Here is a 19,943-nt window from a genome sequence, read left to right on the forward strand (position 1 = left end):
CTTCTGTCCCTCTCGAAGCCGTCATCCAGCTCTTCGTCATGGGCTCATGGCGGTACATCGCCATGAAGTACGACGCTGCCCCGCGGACACTCGGACTTTTTTCCCCTCTCGCTCTCCCTTGCATTGGCGTCAACGTCGCGTCGCAGCGATCGGGCGAGCGGAGCGGCGGGCACGCGGAGCACGCGGACGGGACCTGCAGTCGGTTACCTGACGACGCCAGAGTGTCCTTTTGGCCCAACGACGTTGCTTTCTCCCTTTGTCCTTGCTTAATCACCCAGCCTGCAGCAATCACATCACGCTGCGGGGCCGAGTGCCTCCTTCATCCCGCTCACTATGTCGTCGACGACACCAACGTCGCCTGGCTTCCCACTGGGTGCTGCGACTGCTGGTGGATACGACGCAGCATCATCATCATCATCGCAGCAGCCCTCGGTTCCCCTAGCCAGCCCAAGAGCGATGGCACTCGCAGCTTCCAGCTCGCGGCCTGTTACGCCTATTGGCGGCCATGCCTCCCTCACTACGCCCTCTACGCCAGGCAGCTTGGGCGCAACAACGCCCGGCGGCAGCACGGGAGGCGTTGCTATCGAAGAAGTCAAGCGCTGGGTGGACGCAGACGTCTCAGCCTGGCTTACCTCGCACCGCTTGGGCCAGCATTCAGCCACATTCGCAAAGAATGACATCACAGGTCATGTCCTGCTCGATGTCGACCAGAATGCTCTCAAAGAGATGGGCATCACGGCAGTCGGGGATCGTATCCGCATCTTCTCGGCCATCAAGGCCTTGAAGAAGCAATGCATTCAGACGGCGCAGATGGCACAGTCGGCGCGTAATGCTGCACTCGCCAGGCAGGCTCGAATCTTGGCCCAGCAGGAGGGAGAGATGGAGACGCTTTCCAACTCTGGGTCAGACACCAGCCGTCCTCGTCCACCTCCCCTGCGGCTGTCTGGATCAGCGGCATCCAACGTCCCGGCTACTCCACCCTATCCAAGTCCATCGAGCCAGCATGGCCTTGGCCTGGGCTTATCTCAGGCTCGCGGACTCACGCCAGGCAACCGCCAACCGAATCCGGCCAATGTGGGCCAAGGCCGTAGCCCTGTTCCCGCAACGATGCAGCCCTCTTCTCTCACCTCGACCTCAGCGTCCTCATCCCCTCAGATGACGCATCGCAAAACCAACTCAGCCGTACCAGGTACGTTTGCCCAGCGCAATCCTTCCTCGACTGTTCAACAACGCCCTTTCGGCAGCTACGGCGGCACGACTTCTGCAGGGTCTAACGGCAGACCCGCCACAGCAGGAGGGACGTACAGCGGCGGCGGAGGGCAGCATGCTCACGCTCACGCAGTCAAGGTCGGTCAATATGGCGCCCCAGTCTCTTCAAGTCCTACGAGCTCTACTTTCGGCCCTTCCGCAAGTACTCGCTCCGTACGGCCCGAGACGGCGGATGCGGCCCTGACTCCCATTACAGAGAACATCGACTCCTACTCGCCCTCCACGCCCAGTGCCTCCAACTTTCACATCGGGCGCGGCGGCAAGGCAGGGGCAGGGTCCACTGCTAGTTTGACGGCCAGCCCTGCCCCGCCCACGCTGGAAGACCTGAAGCGAAGGACGATCAAGTTCATTGGGGATGATGGTACGACTCGCATCGTCAACGTCTCCGACTGTAGAGACGCGCACGACGTCCTTGCTCGCGTGCTTCGCAAGTTCGGCAAGTCAGCAAGCGCCAACTCCTATCCTCCCACACTCGGCCAATCACTAGCTTCCCCCTCGGACGCCGAGCACGCCACAGGCGAGAAGTACGTCATAGTAGCTACGAACGGGGAAGGAGCCACACGTGACTTGAAGCCGGAGGAGCTCCTCGCCATCTGCCATGCCCCTCAGCCCTATGACCCACTGCGAGAACGTGGATTGAGCCTACGGCGCATCCCACCAGGCGGGGCGAGTCAAGACGGTTCGACTTCGTCGCGGCGCATCGCTCGTGCTGGGCGGAATAAGCTCGAAGCCTTCTTTGGAGAGAGGGTGCAGGATGGCTCTCCAGGGCAGAATGCAGCCTTCCTGGCTGACGACCCGCACAATGATGCTGGTCATGTGACCACAGCGGGGAAGAAGATGAATCGCGCCTCTACGGTGTCCATCATGAGCGGCTTGGGAGCGGGGGCGTTGCAGACTATCAGGCGCGGCGAAGCTGGCGGTAGCAATAGCGGTCATGGCAGCGGTGTTGCTGGTCCGTCTGCAGCAAGCGGCAGTGCACGCAGCAAGGCACCTTCATCAGACACGGCCTCCACCAACACCAACATGTCGCTGCCCCGTCGCGCCCGCAACTTTATGGGGCAACGTCCTCCATCCGAGCTGATCTCGTCGCACCTGGCAGACTATTTCCCTGCTACAGAGAAGAAGGTGCTAGAGCGAACGGCGAGACGCTCGATCTACGGTCGTGCCTCCTCCTCCATACGATCCAGCAAACGCGACTCTACCTGGTCCTTCGCCGGGGCGAGCAAAGACGACGAAGAGCCCCCGCCCCTTCCGACCAAGGGAGATGATACGGCCACGATTGCCTCTCGCAGCACAACGCTCGATGTACCCGACTTGGCGATAAGTCGACCGCGGAACGTCAGGCGTATCTCCTCCGGCCGGGCGTCAATCGACTCGTCGCGCAGCCACACCAACCATCGGCCCTCCTACGCCTCACAGCTGCGCGCTGCGCGTGGTCTGACCACCTCGGGAAGCGGGGCAGGGACGACCGGTTCTGCGTCCCTCGTCGACAGGAGCGATGCGGCTTCTATGCTGACGGTGGACGAGATCACGCAGGAGGTGGAGAGCCGACGAGAGAGCAGAGATGTGCGCGATACTGCGGCACAAGGTTCAGGCGCAGGTGGTATGGCGGGATGGGTAGTCGATGAGGATGGGGTGCCGATCCCCCTCGCCGGTACAAGGACAAGAGGGGCGAAGCGCAAGTCGACCGTTGCGTCCAGCATGGTCACAGGCGGGGATGTGGCGAGTATGGTCACGGTGGAGGAGGATGACTCGACACGGCCCAGCTCGGGGATTAATAGCGACGCCAGTAGCGGGGCTGAGGCTAGCGAGACGGGGGATACGGTCGCCTCGAGCAAGGATACTACCTCGATACCAGCGCCAGCCAATGTTGTGCTCGACAGGCCCAGCCCAGCAGTCGGAACCACACCAGGAGATGAGGACGAGGACGAAGAGGACGACAGCTTCGATGAGGATGACGAACTCGACGACGAGGACGACGATGAAGACGAAGACGATGAAGATGCCACAGCAGAGAGCGACACCCCGGCCGCGCCCGCCAAACAGCCCATCAAATGGATCAAAGGCGCTCTCATCGGCGCTGGGTCCTTCGGGTCTGTGTACCTAGGCATGAACGCCAAGTCCGGCCTTCTCATGGCGGTCAAGCAAGTCGAGCTCCCTTCTGGCCAATCGCAGAACGATCAAAAGAAGAAGCGCATGCTCGACGCCTTGGAAGGTGAGATCGAGCTGCTCAAGACGCTGCAACACGACAACATCGTGCAATACCTCGACTCCTACGGTGATGGGACGCACCTCAATATTTTCCTCGAGTACGTTCCCGGTGGGTCTGTGGTCGCTCTGCTGCGTAATTACGGGGCATTTGAGGAGCCCCTGGTGCGCAACTTTGTCAAGCAGATCTTGAAAGGTCTCAATTTCCTCCACAACAAGGACATTGTACATCGCGACATCAAAGGGGCGAACATCCTTGTTGACAACAAGTCCTGCATCAAGATCTCCGACTTCGGCATCAGCAAGAAGGTCGAGTCCGACCTCCTGGCCAACGCGAGGGCGCACCGGCCCAGTCTGCAGGGCTCCGTCTTCTGGATGGCGCCGGAGGTGGTCAAGCAGACCAGCTACACGCGCAAGGCCGACATCTGGTCTCTTGGATGCTTGGTCGTTGAGATGATGAGCGGTACCCATCCCTGGCCTAATTTGAATCAGATGCAGGCGCTATTCAAGATTGGATCGAGTAGCAAACCAAGCATGCCAGATGAGATCAGTAAGGAGGCCGTCGACTTTCTCGAAAAGACCTTCGAGATTGACCATGAGAAGCGACCGGAGGCAGAAGAGCTGCTCTCGCATGCTTTCATTACTGCGGAAGAGGGGGGAGGCACGAGTGGGGAAGCGACGGTCGGCGAGTCGACCTTGGAGGGCAGCGGAAGCGCGAGCGGTGGCGGGAGCACCATTGAGACGGGTGATTCAGCGCTCACAGAGGGGAGCACGAAGGTGAAAACGAGAGCGAAGAGGGCTGCACGCGAGGCAGCAGCAGCGGCTGCAGCCACAGGAGGCGTCAAGTGAAGTTGAGAGATCCGAGCGATAAACGCCGAGGGGCTCGAGCGTATCAGACCCGCCCCTGAACTGCCACCTCCAGTCAAGATGTCCGCGTCTACGCATCCTTCCTCCCGACCATAACCGCTATGCTGACCTTCCTCAAGGCGTCCACCGACAGCGAGCGTCCAGCATCAAAGGGCGCTGTGTCATCAGCAGCGCAACACCCTGCTCAGCTCTCCTTCTTCGTCGTCGTCGGTCTTGCCGGTCTCCTCCTCGCCTTCAAGCAGCGCCGTGTATGGCTAGGCTGGTTCCGTCGCCCAAAGCCGAAAGGAGGACGAGGATTCGGGCGTCCCGGTCGGGGTGAGGCTGCTTCAGGTAGCATCTTGCGCAGCGCGAGCAGCGGTTCCAGTCGATGGGGCAGCCAGCGTACTAGCACACCGCCTCGCAGTCCGATGCGTGCTCCCTCGTCACCAAAGGTGAAGAACCTGTTGGGTCTTGGAGTCAATAAGACACCTTCTCCCACGGGCAGCGCAAACGGGAGCCGGTCGCCCTCGCCGCTCTTCTTTACTGCGTTGCGCGGCATGGAGGGGAAAGACAAGGAGAAGGAGAAGCTCAAGACGAGTGCCAAGCCCACGCCGCCAAAGACCCCCGCGCCTACTGCTGTCAATGGCTCTTCGATCATTCTACCTGGTGTGAGTGGCGCAGTAGTGCTCTCCACGGTAATTTGCGAAGCTGACCCCAAGTGCGGCCCTAACAGAGCTTCTCTGCCACGAAGCGCGTTGAGACCTCGTCGTCTTCTTCGGCGCCGTCAACACGTCCGCCCTCACCGCCATCGATCAAGGTCAAGTCAGACAAGAGGCTGAGCGGTGAATCTTTCAAAGCGAAGCTGAAGCAGGCGCTCAAGAAGGATAAGTCAGCATAGAGGTGGTGGTCAAGATGGAGTGGTGAACGAGCTTGCGTGAGGATTGGCAGTGTTGGGAGGAAAGGAGGCCAGGACGCCAAACACGAGGTCCGTGCGGGCCGCCCTCATCAGATGCGGCTCGGTCCGCCGCTCGATGGTTCCTTGAATCCATCTTTGCTCCTCATCTCTTCTTGCCTACGACATCCAGCATTCTACTCTCCCGCAATGCACCTCTTCACGCCTGCACTAGCTGTCGCTTGCTTGCTCTCCCTCTTGACCAGCCTCATCGCGGCCAATCGCGGGCCTGAGCTCCCCTCGTACCAAGAGCTCCTCTTCGACAAACAGCTCGGCACAGGAGACACGGGCCTCTCACGCTATGCCACTAGCATGTTAGCAGCAGAGATGCGCAACATGACGCTCGACTACTATTGTCGCCAGTCGAGAGCTTACAATTGTCTCTAGTACGTCCGCCGCGCTAAGGCCGTTCCCTTGGCACACCCGCCTTGCACTGATCTCCTTGGCCCTCTCTCCCTCCGCAGCATCATCGGCGGCCCCAACATTCTAGACCCGATCCTGACGCCACGCCGGGGGAACGTCTTCTATTCTACTGCCTTCAACAGTAGCAAGACGGGCAAGCCGATCGGCACGGGTTATGCCCTTTCCCCTATCAGTAAGGGGGAGCTGTACGCGGACTGTGCGGGGAAGGATACGACGCGGTTTACGGACAAGTTGATGTTTGATTTCAGCCCAGGTCAGGCCGGAGTCAGTGTGGAGCGTTTTGGCAGTGGGGATGGGAGGGGCGGCGGGTACCTCTCGGTGCGTGGGGTTGAATAGCGCGGGCAAAGGGACAGTGTAGCTGACCATCACCACCCGGCGGACATTCCTGGCAGGGCTACCTCTCGGACGACAAGAGCGATAGGGTGAGCCCGCTCGCTCGTCTCGCACAAGGTTCATCGCACGTCGCTGACATGCATTGACTACTGCCTCTCCTTGTTCTCTTAGCTCATCCCAGGCCACGACTCGATCCAGCACATCGGCAATGGATTGGACCTCTGGATCCGCTGCGTCGATCCCAGCGATCGTGGCATACAGGACGTGACCGAGGCTGATATCGTCGAGCCAAGGCTTGAATCGTGAGCCGCGCGAGACAGAGAAGGGAGACGGCCGGCAATACAGGGCCTAAGGGCGCTTGCAATTAGCTTCGTTCTCGAACGTCCATGATCAGCGGTGTTCGGCCGCAGGACGGCCCGTAAGTGAGCCGTGGCGCGCCAGCGTCGGGGCATTGAATGGGTCGCGGGGGCGAGGGCAGCGTGGGCGTGTGAAGTGTCTTGACCCAGCCTCTTCCTCCCTTTTCCTTTCTCTTCACCCTCGACCCTCAATACCACTGCATCCCAATCCCTCCAACCGCGCCTGACACTTTATCATCCCTTCATCCCCCACGCTCATTATCGCGAACATGCTTGCCACTAAGACCCTCCTCAGCATCATCGTCGGCGCCGTGCTCTTCTGCGCTACGAGTGCCGTCGCTGACCTTGCCAAGCAGCGCGAGTTCACTGCGACGCACAAGGCCGCCGGAGCTGATGTCGCTGCTCGCGGCGTCCCCCAATGGGAGCAGTGGTGCGGCAAGGACAAGAGTGTCCACTGCCTAAGGTGAGCGCGCGCACGCAGCTTCACGCCATTCTTGTTCTGCTTCACTACTGATATACCAGTCTTTTGACGCCCCACCAGCATCTACGGTACCACCCTCACCGGTCCTCAATTCGACCACTACGCCGGCCAAATCCTCGCCAGCAAGTCCATCCCCGGTGGACACATCTACGCGATCAAGACTGGGTCCAGCTTGCACGTCCGAGCCGACTGTGATTCTCATGACGTGTACCACAAGGAGTCGAGCATCGCCTGGGTCTACTTCGGCAAGCATACGAGCGTCACTGTGCACCATCAAAAGGAAGGGAGGAAGACCGGCGTTCTGACTGGTGATTTGATGGACAAGCCCAAGGCTCCCAAGGTGAGTCACGTCGGTCGCTTGCAGGCTCTCGCTCACCATCACACCCCCTCATGGTTGCGCACGCAGCTCAAATCTGACCGCATGCTCCAGTCCTGGTATCCTGGCGTTGACCTGCAACTGTACTGCGCCAGCAAGGTCGAGTGAATGACACCGCAAAAGCCTGACCGTCTTACGCGCTCCGATGAAAGGACCACGGGATCGCTGGACGGCCCCCGAGCCTTGTGTTTCGTCTTTACTTCTACTTGCCGCGCTGCTGGACACTTGTCTGCTTCGTTCGTCTCCGATAATGATTATATGACCTGTTGCCTGCCTTCCATGCCGTCGTGATGTTGAGCTTGACCAGTGTGGCACGAGAAGCTGTCCTCGTTCTCACCGTCTCGGCGCCTTTCTAAGTTGACTCGGCTCGTCTGGCTGCAGAGCGGAACCACCGGTGCTCGCTTTCAGTCCGCCTTGCCCGCCTGCATTCCTGCTTCCTTCCCATCACCTCCTCTCACCCTCATTCCAGCATGGCCACCACCTCCTCTAACAGCAGCGGTACTACGACCCCTGCTATGCAGCAGGGCGACGGCGGGTATGGTCTCGCCGTCATTGGTTGCGGTACCATGGGTATCGCGGTCCTCTCCGGCATTTTAGACACGCAGCGCTCCCTCTCATCGTCGGGCGGCAGGCAAGCCGCACTGGACAATCTCAGCCAATCGGTGGAGAGCATTGACAACCCTGAGGATCTCACACACCTCCCCACACGCTACTACGCATGTGTCTCCCGCCCCGAATCGGGCAAACGTCTTCGTCGCGACGTATTCTCCGAGAACGAGTGGCCGCAAGTCCAGGTTGTGGTCGGAGAGAACGTGAGGGCGGCGAGGGAGGCTGATGTGGTTATGCTTGGTTGCAAGCCGAACATGGTGGAGGATATCTTGAAGGAGGAGGGTATGCATGAGGCTTTGAGGGGGAAGATGCTTGTGAGCATCTGTGCTGGGCTGCGGATTGAGCAGATGCAGGGCTGGGTTGGAAAAGAGACGACGGTCATTAGAGCGATGCCAAATACGCCAAGCAAGGTGAGTTTAGAGGCAGCTGTTGCAGGTTCGCTTTTCTTATGCTGATAGGCAGTCTCTCCTCATCGTGCCTCTCTTGCCCAGATTCGCGAAGGCATGACCATCCTCTCCCCGGTCCCCTCCTCTTCCCCTCCCATCTCCTCGCACATCCTCCTCTCCCTCTTCTCCTCCATCGGTCGCTGTCGCTTCCTCCCCGAGAAGCACTTTGATGCTTGCACGGCTCTTGCGGGCTCTGGTCCTGCATTCGCCTGCGTCTTCCTCGAGGCGATGGCAGACGGAGCGGTCATGATGGGTTTGCCCCGCAAAGAGGCAGTTGAGCTCGCGGCGCAGACCATGCAGGGGGCGGCGAGGATGGTGCTGCAGAGTGGTAGTCACCCGGCGCAGATCAAGGATAGTGTGACCACCCCTGGTGGGTGCACCATTGCGGGCTTGTTGGCGCTCGAGGATGGGAAGGTCAGGAGTACCGTCGCGAGGACTATTCAAGCTGCGGCGGAGCATGCGGCTGGGCTGGGCCAGAAGAAGTAGTTGCACGGGCAGAGGCAAGATGAGATAGATGGGGTATCCTCGATAATGTACAATGGCTGCGAGCCGCTTCCTGTATCCGTCTGGCACGAGCGCTTCGTTAGACCTTCCTCGTCCTCTCGTAGACGACCTTCGGCTTCCGGCCGCGATACAAGGCCACCAATCTCCTCTCCTCCGTCCATTCATCCTTCGTTTTGCCCTCAGTCAACGTCGTCTCAAACACCAAGGCAGACTGCGCTCCTCCGTACGCCCTGCTGATACCTGTATCGATGAGGTGCACGCTAGGAGGCTCGCAGCGATGCACGAACCCCTCGAGATGCGGCGTGTGACCCATAACAAGGTAGTCGACAGAGACATCTGGCTGGTCTTGGGCGAGGAAACGTCGAGCCTGCTTAGCGGTTGAGCAGACACGTCCCTCGTCTGCATCCGTTGCGTAGCCTCGATACCAGAGTGGGCCCATCTCGGAGTAGAGGCGACGCTCCTCGTCTGGCGTATTTGGTGGAAAGAGGTCGCTGCTCGCCGAGGCGGGGCCAGCTTGACGTTGCAGCGCTCGATGTAGCAGCGAGTGAGCAATCTCGTTCAGCTTGGCCAACGAGGCTTCCGCAAAAGTAGGGTGAATACCTCCGTGCACGAAATTGGCTTGCGGAACAAGGTAAGAGGAGGTGAGGCCGCGACGCAGCTGCGCTTGGCGAATCTCCTCGTGTGGTAGGAGATCGATGGTGTGGGAAAGGGAATAGTTGGCTAGCCATGTCTGCCCAATCCAGCCTGAGGTGCTCATGGCCTGACGACGCCCGGCCACCCCGCCGGGGAAGGTGTCGATGTCCCCTCGAGTGACGTACCGCCAGTCGCTGAGGGCGTTCATCATTTCGTGATTGCCTGCGTGTGAAATACACGAGACGGTCAGAAAGGGGCGCAATGTCGCCATCCTCATCTGTCGCTCACACTCACCGATGCAATTGCGCACATGCTCCTTACTCGGAGCTTGAGATCTCAGCGTGTCAAAGAGCTGGTACAGGAGCTGTGTGTCGTCTCCTCTGTCCACTAGATCGCCCGTTGAAACAAGCACAGTCTGACCCGACCCATCGAGCCACTTTGGGGCTGTCCGTCTACTCGCCGACTCCTCAATGACGCCCGCCATCTTGAGGACCGACAAGGCATGATCGTAGTCGCCATGCAGGTCAGCAACAGCTACAATCCGCCGCGTGATGGCCGTAGGATGCGACTGGCTCGGCAGTGGGCTCGGAGGGCTACGGAGCCACCATAGTCCAAGGATGCATATGATCAGGAGGATGAGCTTGGTCGATGGCATATAGGGTAGATTGAGTGGCTGGAAGATGTGGCTGATGGGAAAAGAGGGCGGCAGGCGCGTGCGCACGTCCAGCCTCGTTGAGGCGAGACAGACACACGAGGCGGAGGGCCAAAATCGGCGCCAGTCCGCCCCCGACCTCGACTGAGCTCAAAGCAACACTCACGCCTCAATCTTACACGGCCGCACGCACGCACCGCCCTTTCATCCCTCCTATTCATCCGCGCCGTCCCATCGACATTGCTGCAGACACACTACACACACGCTGACCTCGGAGACCAAGGCCCCTTTCCCGCCGTCAGCGCTCCTGTCTAGCTGCTGAGCCGGTGACGAGGGCGATTGCCGCCTTGTAGGGCGGTCGTCGCGATTACTGTAGTCGCTTGTCCTCCTTCCATCCATCAATAATCAACGACTCTGCGATCATGACTGACGCAGACTCATCCAGTGGATCCATCAAGGTCCACAACAACGCCGATGCCGACACATCGACGTCGTCTACTGGAGTACCGAGGACCCTTGAAGACCTCCAGGTGAGAGCATACATCCACCCAGCTGCGCACTCCAATTGCTGACCCATCCCTCACTCCTCGCACAGCATGAGGTTTACGCCCTCTTTCAACAATTTGTCGACGACGACGAAGATACCAAAGTCGGAGAGCCTTCCCCCTCGTCACCGTCACTCCGCACCGTAGCCCTCCGCGACCTACCTCGCCTCCTCAACGAATTCGAGCGCAAGAGAGGCACCCCTCTCGTAGAGGACGAGTCCCGTGCCCAACTTGAGGAATTCTGCCAGCAAATGCCAGACCAAACCGTGGCTTGTGATGATCTTGCCGGCATGATATTCGGCCTCGAGAGTGCAAGGACGGCAACAGCGGCAGCGCCTACCTCCAGCAGCGACGATGGCGAGAGTGAGGATGACGCTGAGACATCCAATTCGGAGTCGTCCCTGTCGCCTTCCTCGACCAACAACGAGCTTCCCCGTGCTGATGTGCCACGCTCTTTCAGCCACTCGATGGATATGACTATCGGCGCCAGCGGTGGGCCGAAGAGTAGCTCTCCGTCTCGCCCTCCTCGCAATCGTACCACATCAGCTTCAGCAGCCGACATTTCACCAGCAAAGGGCATCATCAAAGGCAAAGGCAGCAAAGCCCCTCCGAGCTCGTGGTCTCGCCCGCGACCTCAAGCTCTCGCTGGCAGAAACAGACGCACAAGCGAGACGAGCCAAGAGATAGGGGATCGTCGCGCCTCTCAGCCTTACTCGGGCGTCGCCTCCTCCGACGTAGGAGGATACCGTAGCACTTCAGCTGGCTATGTCTTCCCTCGCGCCTCCTCGCCGGGCGACGACGAGTGGTACGCGGAGCAACACGCTAGGCACATCCGCAACATCAGTAATGCTTCTCGCGGCGCGTCTGTTGGCGTAGGTGGGGGCGGAGGCTCCCGGCCCGCCAGCCCAGAGCTCGACCATCAGAGCTTCCACGCCTTTGCTGCTCTGGGTAGTCCCATCAGTCCCGCACCAGGCAGCGCGGCCGGGAAGAGTGCTGCGGGTGAAGGCGCAGAGCTGGAGAGTTTGCAGCGACGATACGACAACCTGGTGCGCGTGCTGCAGGAGAAGGAGCGCAGCTTTGAGTCCACTCAAAACTCCCAGGAGACGACGATTGCCGACCTAGACACGCAAGTTGAGCAGCTTCGCGAGCGGATCCATACTTTGACAAAGAGCAATGACGAGCAGCGCACGAAAGAGCGACGCTACCTCGACGAGATCAGCCGATTAGAGGGTGACCTGGCCACAAGTCAAAAGCGGGGTGACCATGCCGAGCGAGTGAAAGAAGTCATGCAACAGGACCTCGCTCACCGCGAAACGACCATCGTCAATCTGCAAGGCAAAATCAACGACCTACTCGAGCGAGTGGCCACCGCAGAGCGCGATGAAGCCGACCACTACGGTCGAGCACAGGCGCTTGGTGAGGAAGCGGAGGGCCTTCGCACGCAGATCGAGCAGCTGAGGGGTCAGGTGCGGGCAGCGGTGGAGAAGGAGGCGAAGATCGAGGAGTTGGAGAGTGAGCGTGAGGCCCTACGTGCTCAGATGCGCGACTTGCACTTGGAGCTCGAGGAGGCGCGCAGGGGGTCCGGCTTCCTGCCGGCAGGGCAGAGGGGGCTTAGTAGCCAACCTAGCACAATTGGGGGCAAAGCGGGAGCCTCGTTGGGCTCGGAGCTCAAGGGCATCTTCAGAGGGATGAGTAGCGTCGATGAGACGGGGGACGTCCCGGCTGAAGGGAGCGGTGGAAGGGGAAGGGACTTTGATGGCGAGCAGACGGTCACAGACTCGGATGTCGGCTCGTCGACTACGGATCCTGATGCGAGCATGGAGAGTGTGGTGGTCACGACGACGCGGAGGAGACGACGGGCTGCGGCCAGTAGCAGTGAAGCAGGCGGTGCCTCAAGCTCATCCCGCGAATACCGCGAGACACAATCGCAAACGGAGCAGGGCACCGGTAGCGGGCATCTCGCACCGCCATCGTACGACGAGGCAGCGACGGAGAAGATCATTCTGGAGCGGCTTCATCCTGCACCCGAGGCTGGGTCGGGGCCACTCAGCCCTACTTCCCTCGTCGACGTTATTGATACGGCGACGCGCAAGCCGGACACAACCCTCTTTTCCCAATACGAGGCTATGGCGCACAAGGTCGGGGTGAGGTGCACCGTACTGGAGGACGCACTACGCCGTCAGCCTACGGAGGCTGCGAGTGGAGGTGGGCTAACATCGACGATTCTGCAGATGCTTCCACCAGCCACGCAGCTCCGCCTGCGAAGCATAGCTCAGACAACGACCGGCACCCGCTCAGCCGACGCCAACCGTCGTTCCAAGGCCTCCTCTGTCTCAACGACTCAGTGGTTTTGCATCTGGACGGGCAGCGTGATGCTCGTCGGCGTGCTGATTGGGATGGTCCTCATCTCTCAACAGTCACCCTCCATGCTCAACACTGCCACAAATCAGCACGGCACGCAGCACGATCCATGGGGCCTCGGCGTTGGGCTGGACAGCTCGCTTGACTGGCACACGGCCAATTCGCTCAACTACGGTGTTGGGAGCACCAGGATAGAGTATGCGGGGCATGAGCCTGCTAGTAGTGCGTTGGCCAAGTTGATGAGGATGCTCTACCCTAGGGCGAGGGTGCCGATGAGGCCGAGAGGCGTGCCCATTTGAGCGAGTGTGGTAGCGGCGAGCTCGATTCATGTCTCCTGTGTACTATACGATCCGTTCCTTCGACGCGACGACAGGCCAAGATCGTGGCGCCCCACACTCACTACTCTAGTTTACTAATTTCGATACCATGACTCTCTCACCGCTCGTTCCTCTGATTCGCACGCCAAGCACTCCTTCGCCTCTCGTCTGGTGTCGTGCGGCGCCTTTCTCTCCCTCTCCTCTCCCTCAATCGGCTGGCTCATGGCTCCATGGCCGGAAATTTTGCTTCATCTGCCCTGCCGCTGTGCGCCGGCGCGCCGTTCCGCGTGTCAGCGTGCGCGTCTGCAGTCTGCGTGATGTTGCCTTTGGCTTCGCCTCGCTGCTTGCTGCCTCTCTGTCGGCCGCGGCCGTGCTGTGCCGTTGCAGCATGGGCTACCAAGCCCAAGCCGGCCGTTTAGTTAGTCAGTACGACGAAGGGGCGCGTTCGTTCGTTGGAGAGAGTGCGATGATAGCGGCAATGGTCAATGCCATGCTGAGCGGTCACGCTCGCTGGCTGTAAGACTTGAGATGAAACAGGGGTCGCGGTGGGGCCGGGCGGAGAGGGGCAGGGGAAGGCTGAGCTGAGTGAGGCTGAGAGGCGTCGCAACGGCACGCACCCACCGAATCGAATCGCCCTCTCGGACTTGGAGCGTCATCCATGCAGGGCGGCGCGGGCCAAGGACGACGGAGTGAGACGAGCGGCGGCTTTGGCTTGGCCTCGTCTGGCCTGGCTTGTTGTTTGCCTCGCAGCCAAAGTCGGGTCAGGCAGCGCACCCAGTCGCCGTCACAACCTTGACCATCTTACCATCCATCGATCACTTCGTCTGCACACACGACTTCGCGGGTTTTCTCACTCGTTCACTCTCTCTTTCTCGCGCGCGCATCTTCTTCACTCTCCTCGCGGACACCTCATTGTCCTCTCCTTCACTCACCTCTCCTGTCCTCGCTCATGGCTCACTACGGAGGAGGAGCCGCAGGTGGCAGCGGCTACAGAGGTGGCGGCGGCGGAGGCGGTGGTGGTGGTGGCCCCTATCGCCAGGCCCCTCGTCATTCACCGACTGAAGAATCCTTGCCAGGCAGCGGTAGCTCACCCATGTACAGCCAACAGCAACTCCTCTCACCATCCGTCTCAAGTTTCGGCCACGGCGGCGGCAATGGTTACACGCCCGGCAGTCGTCCGGCGTCGGGACTGTCTCTCCTTGGCCCCAGCTACGGTCCCGCTACAAGCACGTCGCATGGCAACGGATACTTCCAGTCAGGCAGAGATGCTCGATCCTCCGTCCTTTCACAGCACCTTGTCCCCAACGGCGGCCACTCGGGCAGCGAGTCTGAGCTCGGCCCCTACAGCGCTCTGAGGACTCGCGCCGGCGCTTCATCGCAGAGCAACCACAGCTCAGGTGAAGAGCAGATGATGTCCAAGCGTCCCGAGGCGGGCATGGTCGCCTTGTTGGGAGAGAAGGAGGCAGACGACTACCTGCACGAGGGAGACGCAGACAAGCGCTCCTACGCCCCCTCTGTGCGTGGTATTGCCAATGTAGCCACCCTCATCTTCCTCGCTCTCGCTATTCTAGCCCTCTTTGCCGGCTATCCGATCATCGCAAACCTCGACAAGATCTTCAACAAGAACGATTACAGTGGCGGATACAACTTGGGCGGATCCAATGGGTCAGGCCAGGTGCCCATCTTCCAAGGCCTGGCAAGTCTTATCGACAAGGACACTCCTTCCAACGCTCAGTCATGGACTCACCCCGTCACAAATGACAAGTATCACCTCGTCTTCTCCGACGAGTTCGAAGAGGAGGGTCGCACCTTCTGGCCGGGAGATGACCCGTACTGGACCGCTGTGGACCTGTGGTACGGCGGAACATTCGACTACGAGTGGTACAGCCCTGAGCAGGTCAACACGACGGGCGGAGCGCTGCAGATCACCATGGAGGAGAAGCCGATGCATGGATTGAACTTTGCCTCGGGAATGGTTCAGAGCTGGAACCAGTTCTGCTTCCAGGGTGGCTACATTGAGTACTCGATCATGCAGCCTGGCACGCCTATCACGACTGGATACTGGCCCGCGGCATGGCTGATGGGCAACCTGGGTAGGGCAGGATACCTTGCATCCACTGACGGGATGTGGCCATACTCCTATCAGAGCTGCGATACGGTGAGCAACATTTGCTAGTCTGGAGGAGGCCTAGTGACAAAATGCTGACCACTTGCCATCTCATCATTCGCTCATCTACAGGGAATCATGCCCAACCAAACGTACGCCGACGGCAGCGGTCCAAAGGAGGCCATCGACTCTGCCGGTACCTACGCCGACAATGGAAAAATTTCTCACCTTCCTGGTATGCGCCTCCCTGCCTGCACCTGCTCAGGGGAAGACCACCCTGGTCCCCACCCGAACGTAGGCCGCTCCTCCCCCGAAATCGACTGCATTGAAGCTCAAATCCAGACGCGCAACGGGGAGACCCACTCCTGGTCGTCCCAGTCCCTCCAGACTGCACCCTTCGACGTCGAGTACTACTGGGGCAACACCTCAGCCGACGCGACGCTCTACGGCACCTCAGACACCGTCGAAATCAACAGCTACGTCGGTGGACCCCTGCAGGAGGCTGTTTCCTCCGTCGCCATGAATCCTGACCGCGGGTTCCAGGGCACGCAGGGCGAGTTCATCCGCTACGGTGTTGAGTACGAGCCCGACTGGAACGGTGACGGATCAGGCAGCGTAACGTGGTTCATCGACGGCAAGGCCACTTGGTCAGTGAAGGGCACCGCTGTTGGTCCCTCGGCCGCGATGGACATTGGACAACGCACGATTCCCACTGAGCCCATGTCCATCATCATGAACTTGGGCATGGCCTCGGGCTTCCAGCCTGTGCACTTCACGGGAGAAAACGCTCTCACTTTCCCTGCCCTATTCCGCGTTGACTACGTTCGCGTGTACCAGAAGGACGGGCAGGACGACCGCATCACGTGCGATCCCAAGGACCATCCTACGGCCGACTACATCAAGAACCACCCGGAACTGTACGCGAACAACAACTTGACCACTTTCGCTGCTGCGGGGTACAAGAGACCGAAGAACAGACTGAGGGATGGGTGCTAAGCCGGCGCGCTATGCGTGGCAGGAGGGAAGAGAGGAGATGAATGAGGACGGTCTCTGTACATATACATACACTCGCATCATGCCCTGCCCTGCTTTGCTAGGCGGTGCTGCGCATCGCTCCACGTCGATCTCAGGATCGGCAGCTCTTCCTATCTAGCCTCTCCTCGCGCTTTTCGTCTCGGATCGTAATGACGCCTCGCAACGTAGAAGACTCTCGCTCAAATGGACATTGCTTTGCCAACACTTGGACTGAGACTGAGTTGAGTGGCCTCAAACGGCGTGCAGAGGCGCCCCTTCTTGCCATTCTGCTCGTACGACTCAGTGCCAGTGTCGCTCGCGTGGCGAGGCCCGTGCACGGCTGCATGGCTGAGCCGTAGGGATGCGAATCCGGCCGTATCGACTCGGTCGACCGACATTGGTTCACTATCGCTCTCTCCATCGCTCTACGCTACCGTCGAAGGCGACATCAGGCTCACCGCTCCCTTTCGAAGCGTATTGTCTGCCTCTCTATGCCTCTCACCATTCCTGTGCAGCTTACAACCAGTTGACCCGTCGCTCAGCCCAAGGAGGCCTTATTCGTAGAGTCCGACAGCAAGGAAGCCGATTCCGAACGATAAGCGACCATCCAGCTTAGAGAGCGCTCGCTCGCAGCCATGAGCCAAGTAGACATCAGCGGCGTCACAGGCGCGAGAGGAGCACTTCAGCTAGACAGCGCAGCCCAGCATTTGAATGGAGACACGCAGTCTGAACAGCCCCGCCTCTCCGTCGAGGAGCGAGCACAGTTCAGCGACGATGATGTGGACGACTTCGAAGATCACGCTATCTCATCAACAAAGCCAAGTAGTGCTGATCGCCCAGCCCTCGTACGCCTGCCTGTGACCAAACTCATCGGAGGTGGTAGCGGTGGGCCTGCCGTTGCCCTCTTTGTATGCGCTCAGTGTGGGACGCATCTCGCTTTGCAAGACGAGGTGATCAGCAAGTCCTTCTCCGGTCGTGACGGTAAAGTGAATGCATGGAGATGCCATTCGTTGCCCTGTCAACGAGCTCAGGCTGACATCCATCCCCCCCCTGCCCCCCCGGTCGCGCGACAGGCCTACCTCTTCCACTCCTCGCTCAACACGATCATCGGCAAGCCAGAGGATCGTCAGCTCCTCACCGGTCTGCACACCGTAGCAGACGTGCGCTGCGCCGGATGCGAGACGCTCGTGGGTTGGACGTATCTGCGTGCCTTTGAGGGGGCACAAAAGTACAAGGAGGGGCGCTTCATTATGGAGAGGGCGGCAATTCACAAGGTCAACAATTGGAGCTGAATGCACGGTGAGGTGGGGCATGATGTGCAATGGAGTCTAGGATTGATGCGATGCGACGCGATGCAGAGGGAAGAAATGAACGGAGGATGTACACAAAGATCGAAGGGAGTGCCACAAAGGCTCTCTACCTTCCTACCAAGCGCTTCTCCAGGAAGCGCAATGGCGCGTACAGCAGTGCGCAGCAGACGAAACCGAGCTCGAAGCCCAAGTCACCCACATGCTCGGCGATGGGTCCTGTGAACCACGTCTGCGAGATGGACGGCACCAATACGGCCAACGACACGACAGCGCTGATGATCGCAGCGAGACCGAGGGGCAACTTCTTCCACTGGCACCAGATGGCTGGATCGTACGATGCCATGTCGTTTCTTCGCACCACCCAGTGGTCGACGAGTACCACGGCGACAAAGAGGGCCGACCAGTAGGCCAGGACCGAGGTGAAGGACACGAGCGTATCGTAGAATGCGCTTGCACCGACGATGGAGAGCGGGATGACGATGGCGATAGCCACGAGGGGGAAGACGAAGCGCGGTACGTGGCGCAAGGCGGGAAGAATGGCAGGCATGCTCAACCCGAAACTGTAGATGGAAGGCGCGGTGTTGCCGATGATGCTGAGGCCGAGGAGGACAGTGATGAACTTGCCGAAGTTGCCCGCCTTGCTCGAGAGGACCAAGTTGAAGAGGGCGCCGTTGCTCTCGGAGAGGGCTGTATCCCACGCTGGGTTGTCGAGGGAGGAGAGACCAAACGCTGCGCCAAGGAGAAAGAGGGGGCATGAGCCGAGGAAGAAGCCAAGGAAGGTTACGCCAAAGAGGCCCCAGGTGGGCGTGGTGGCCGGGTCCATGTAGCTTGACACGTCTGAAGCGATACCGCTCCACGAGACGAGAAATCCGATGACGATACTGGCCATGGCCAAGACGCCCTCGGACGTCGTTGCTGGCTCTGGTGTGGGGAAGTGCAAGCCCGAAGGCCCAGAGCGGGCGAGTCCCGCCAGAATGCAGAAGCAGATGAGCACAGGCACCCAGAGCCAGCGCTCGAAGGCGTGAAGGACGCGGATGCCCATAAAGGAGACGACGAGGGAGACGATGGCTACGATGACGATGCCCACTGTCGGGGTCAGGCTGCCGTTGGGGGAGACGGCGCTGAGCGTTTGGCCTCCGAGGATGCAGTTGAGAATTGTGTAACCGCAGAGAGATGCGGCGTTGAGGATGGCAATCAGAGGGGCGAACCTGGCGTGGAGGGGGTCAGAGATTAGCCAGTGTCAGCGGCAAACGATCGATGAGCATCCTCTTCACCACGCGGCCCTCTGTCTACTCACCAACCCCAGCTGTATCGCGTATGAATCATCTGCCTCATGCCCAGTCTGGGCCCAAAGGTGACGAAGAAGGCCGGAAAGAGTGCCGAGAACAGGCAGAAGAAGACGATAGTGCAGAAGGCGCCCGCAGCAGACAACTCCAGCGTAGACACGAGCGTACCCGTAGAGAAGGAGAGGACGTTGAAGTTGGCACTGAACCAGAGGAGCCCTACACTCCACCACTTCTTCTCCGTGCGGGCCTCCAGCGGTACAGGTGCCACGCTAACCGACTCGACATGGTAGTGGCCGAGTCGCTCGCCGATGCGTTGAAGGGGTCGAAGCAGGGGGATGCGCGAGGTGATCGTTGCCGAGGAGGAGAAGGGCTGTTGGTGTGGTTGCTTGAGGGAGGATGAAGAGGACGAGGAAGAAGACTTCTCTGCGCGCTCGTTGGAGGTAGCATGCGACGCTACATTGCCATGCTGCTGCTGCTGCTGCTGCTGCTGCTGCTCGATGTCTCCTTCTTGCTGCTGCTGCTGCGAGGAGCGGGGCTCCGCCGATGAGACGGTCGCTGCGAGGTAAGACATGGCGGCGTGGCCTGGGAAGGGGTGGCGAGGACGCGAATACGACGGGCCCTCGAGACTCTCTTTATGTCTTCTCGGGGAGCAGGCGACGACGATGAAGACGGCGAGTTGGTGAGGTGAAAACGGTAAAGATAGAAGCGTGGGAAGAGGCTACTTGAGGACGCTAATGCGCCACACTTTCTGGACTCGAGTTAGTGAGGCAGCAGCAGCCAGCCTCGAAGCGCGGCCTCTTCTCGGACGAGCAAGCGCAGGCAGGCAGGCAGGCGCAGCCACGCACGGGCTCGACGACAAAAGATTCTTACGGCACGGCGGGCGACGAGAATGGTCAGAACAACAATTGGGTGTTT

General features: G+C 60.0%; 8 protein-coding genes across 8 annotated transcripts; 6 read left to right on the plus strand and 2 right to left on the minus strand.

The window, feature by feature from the left end:
• Positions 1-333: 333 nt before the first annotated feature.
• Positions 334-7,553, plus strand: BDZ90DRAFT_274497 (Pkinase-domain-containing protein; the record flags this gene model as incomplete). The annotated part of the gene is made up of 14 exons (XM_025508843.1): positions 334-1,189; positions 1,245-1,347; positions 1,370-1,422; positions 1,466-4,254; positions 4,464-4,991; positions 5,057-5,211; positions 5,482-5,661; positions 5,740-6,016; positions 6,091-6,120; positions 6,203-6,333; positions 6,426-6,449; positions 6,683-6,850; positions 6,929-7,208; positions 7,275-7,553. The coding sequence occupies 14 exons, from the start codon at positions 334-336 to the stop codon at positions 7,350-7,352; spliced, it is 5,652 nt and encodes a 1,883-aa protein (XP_025362804.1). The 3' UTR covers positions 7,353-7,553.
• Positions 7,554-7,684: 131 nt separating this feature from the next.
• On the plus strand, positions 7,685-8,995 carry BDZ90DRAFT_231952 (putative PRO3-delta 1-pyrroline-5-carboxylate reductase). Its single transcript, XM_025506064.1, has 2 exons — positions 7,685-8,263; positions 8,345-8,995. Exons 1-2 carry the CDS (start codon positions 7,715-7,717, stop codon positions 8,783-8,785), a joined length of 990 nt encoding a protein of 329 aa, XP_025362805.1. The 5' UTR covers positions 7,685-7,714; the 3' UTR covers positions 8,786-8,995.
• BDZ90DRAFT_219235 (Metallo-dependent phosphatase) lies at positions 8,883-10,091 on the minus strand (the record flags this gene model as incomplete). The annotated part of the gene is made up of 2 exons (XM_025504392.1): positions 8,883-9,658; positions 9,731-10,091. 2 exons carry the CDS (start codon positions 10,089-10,091, stop codon positions 8,883-8,885), a joined length of 1,137 nt encoding a protein of 378 aa, XP_025362806.1.
• Positions 10,092-10,255: 164 nt separating this feature from the next.
• BDZ90DRAFT_231954 (hypothetical protein) lies at positions 10,256-13,435 on the plus strand. The gene is made up of 2 exons (XM_025506065.1): positions 10,256-10,618; positions 10,684-13,435. Exons 1-2 carry the CDS (start codon positions 10,511-10,513, stop codon positions 13,291-13,293), a joined length of 2,718 nt encoding a protein of 905 aa, XP_025362807.1. The 5' UTR covers positions 10,256-10,510; the 3' UTR covers positions 13,294-13,435.
• BDZ90DRAFT_164977 (hypothetical protein) lies at positions 13,101-13,904 on the plus strand. Its single transcript, XM_025503639.1, has one exon. It carries the CDS (start codon positions 13,421-13,423, stop codon positions 13,829-13,831), a length of 411 nt encoding a protein of 136 aa, XP_025362808.1. The 5' UTR covers positions 13,101-13,420; the 3' UTR covers positions 13,832-13,904.
• Positions 13,905-13,966: 62 nt separating this feature from the next.
• On the plus strand, positions 13,967-16,632 carry BDZ90DRAFT_231955 (beta-glucan synthesis-associated). Its single transcript, XM_025506066.1, has 2 exons — positions 13,967-15,469; positions 15,551-16,632. Exons 1-2 carry the CDS (start codon positions 14,261-14,263, stop codon positions 16,412-16,414), a joined length of 2,073 nt encoding a protein of 690 aa, XP_025362809.1. The 5' UTR covers positions 13,967-14,260; the 3' UTR covers positions 16,415-16,632.
• A 435-nt stretch (positions 16,633-17,067) lies between these two features.
• Positions 17,068-17,724, plus strand: BDZ90DRAFT_219473 (yippee-domain-containing protein; the record flags this gene model as incomplete). Its single annotated transcript, XM_025504402.1, has 2 exons — positions 17,068-17,418; positions 17,506-17,724. The coding sequence occupies 2 exons, from the start codon at positions 17,068-17,070 to the stop codon at positions 17,722-17,724; spliced, it is 570 nt and encodes a 189-aa protein (XP_025362810.1).
• BDZ90DRAFT_239626 (hypothetical protein) lies at positions 17,669-19,777 on the minus strand. Its single transcript, XM_025507363.1, has 2 exons — positions 19,040-19,777; positions 17,669-18,950 (listed from the first exon to the last, which is right to left on the minus strand). Exons 1-2 carry the CDS (start codon positions 19,597-19,599, stop codon positions 17,849-17,851), a joined length of 1,662 nt encoding a protein of 553 aa, XP_025362811.1. The 5' UTR covers positions 19,600-19,777; the 3' UTR covers positions 17,669-17,848.
• Between the last annotated feature and the right edge of the window lie 166 nt (positions 19,778-19,943).

Source organism: Jaminaea rosea (assembly GCF_003144245.1).
Source record: "Jaminaea rosea strain MCA 5214 unplaced genomic scaffold BDZ90scaffold_5, whole genome shotgun sequence".
Taxonomy (NCBI): domain Eukaryota; kingdom Fungi; phylum Basidiomycota; class Exobasidiomycetes; order Microstromatales; genus Jaminaea; species Jaminaea rosea.

What these genes read in the sequence shown, in the direction of transcription:
- BDZ90DRAFT_231952 (XM_025506064.1), top strand. Translation starts at nt 7,715, where the DNA reads ATGGCCACCACCTCCTCTAACAGCAGCGGTACTACGACCCCTGCTATG. An exon ending in TGCCAAATACGCCAAGCAAG is followed by an intron (nt 8,264 to 8,344) that starts GTGAGTTTAGAG and finishes TCTCTTGCCCAG; the next exon opens with ATTCGCGAAGGCATGACCAT.
- BDZ90DRAFT_231954 (XM_025506065.1), top strand. Translation starts at nt 10,511, where the DNA reads ATGACTGACGCAGACTCATCCAGTGGATCCATCAAGGTCCACAACAAC. An exon ending in GGACCCTTGAAGACCTCCAG is followed by an intron (nt 10,619 to 10,683) that starts GTGAGAGCATAC and finishes CTCCTCGCACAG; the next exon opens with CATGAGGTTTACGCCCTCTT.
- BDZ90DRAFT_164977 (XM_025503639.1), top strand. Translation starts at nt 13,421, where the DNA reads ATGACTCTCTCACCGCTCGTTCCTCTGATTCGCACGCCAAGCACTCCT.
- BDZ90DRAFT_231955 (XM_025506066.1), top strand. Translation starts at nt 14,261, where the DNA reads ATGGCTCACTACGGAGGAGGAGCCGCAGGTGGCAGCGGCTACAGAGGT. An exon ending in CCTATCAGAGCTGCGATACG is followed by an intron (nt 15,470 to 15,550) that starts GTGAGCAACATT and finishes GCTCATCTACAG; the next exon opens with GGAATCATGCCCAACCAAAC.
- BDZ90DRAFT_239626 (XM_025507363.1), bottom strand. Translation starts at nt 19,599, where the DNA reads ATGTCTTACCTCGCAGCGACCGTCTCATCGGCGGAGCCCCGCTCCTCG. An exon ending in ACGCGATACAGCTGGGGTTG is followed by an intron (nt 18,951 to 19,039) that starts GTGAGTAGACAG and finishes CCTCCACGCCAG; the next exon opens with GTTCGCCCCTCTGATTGCCA.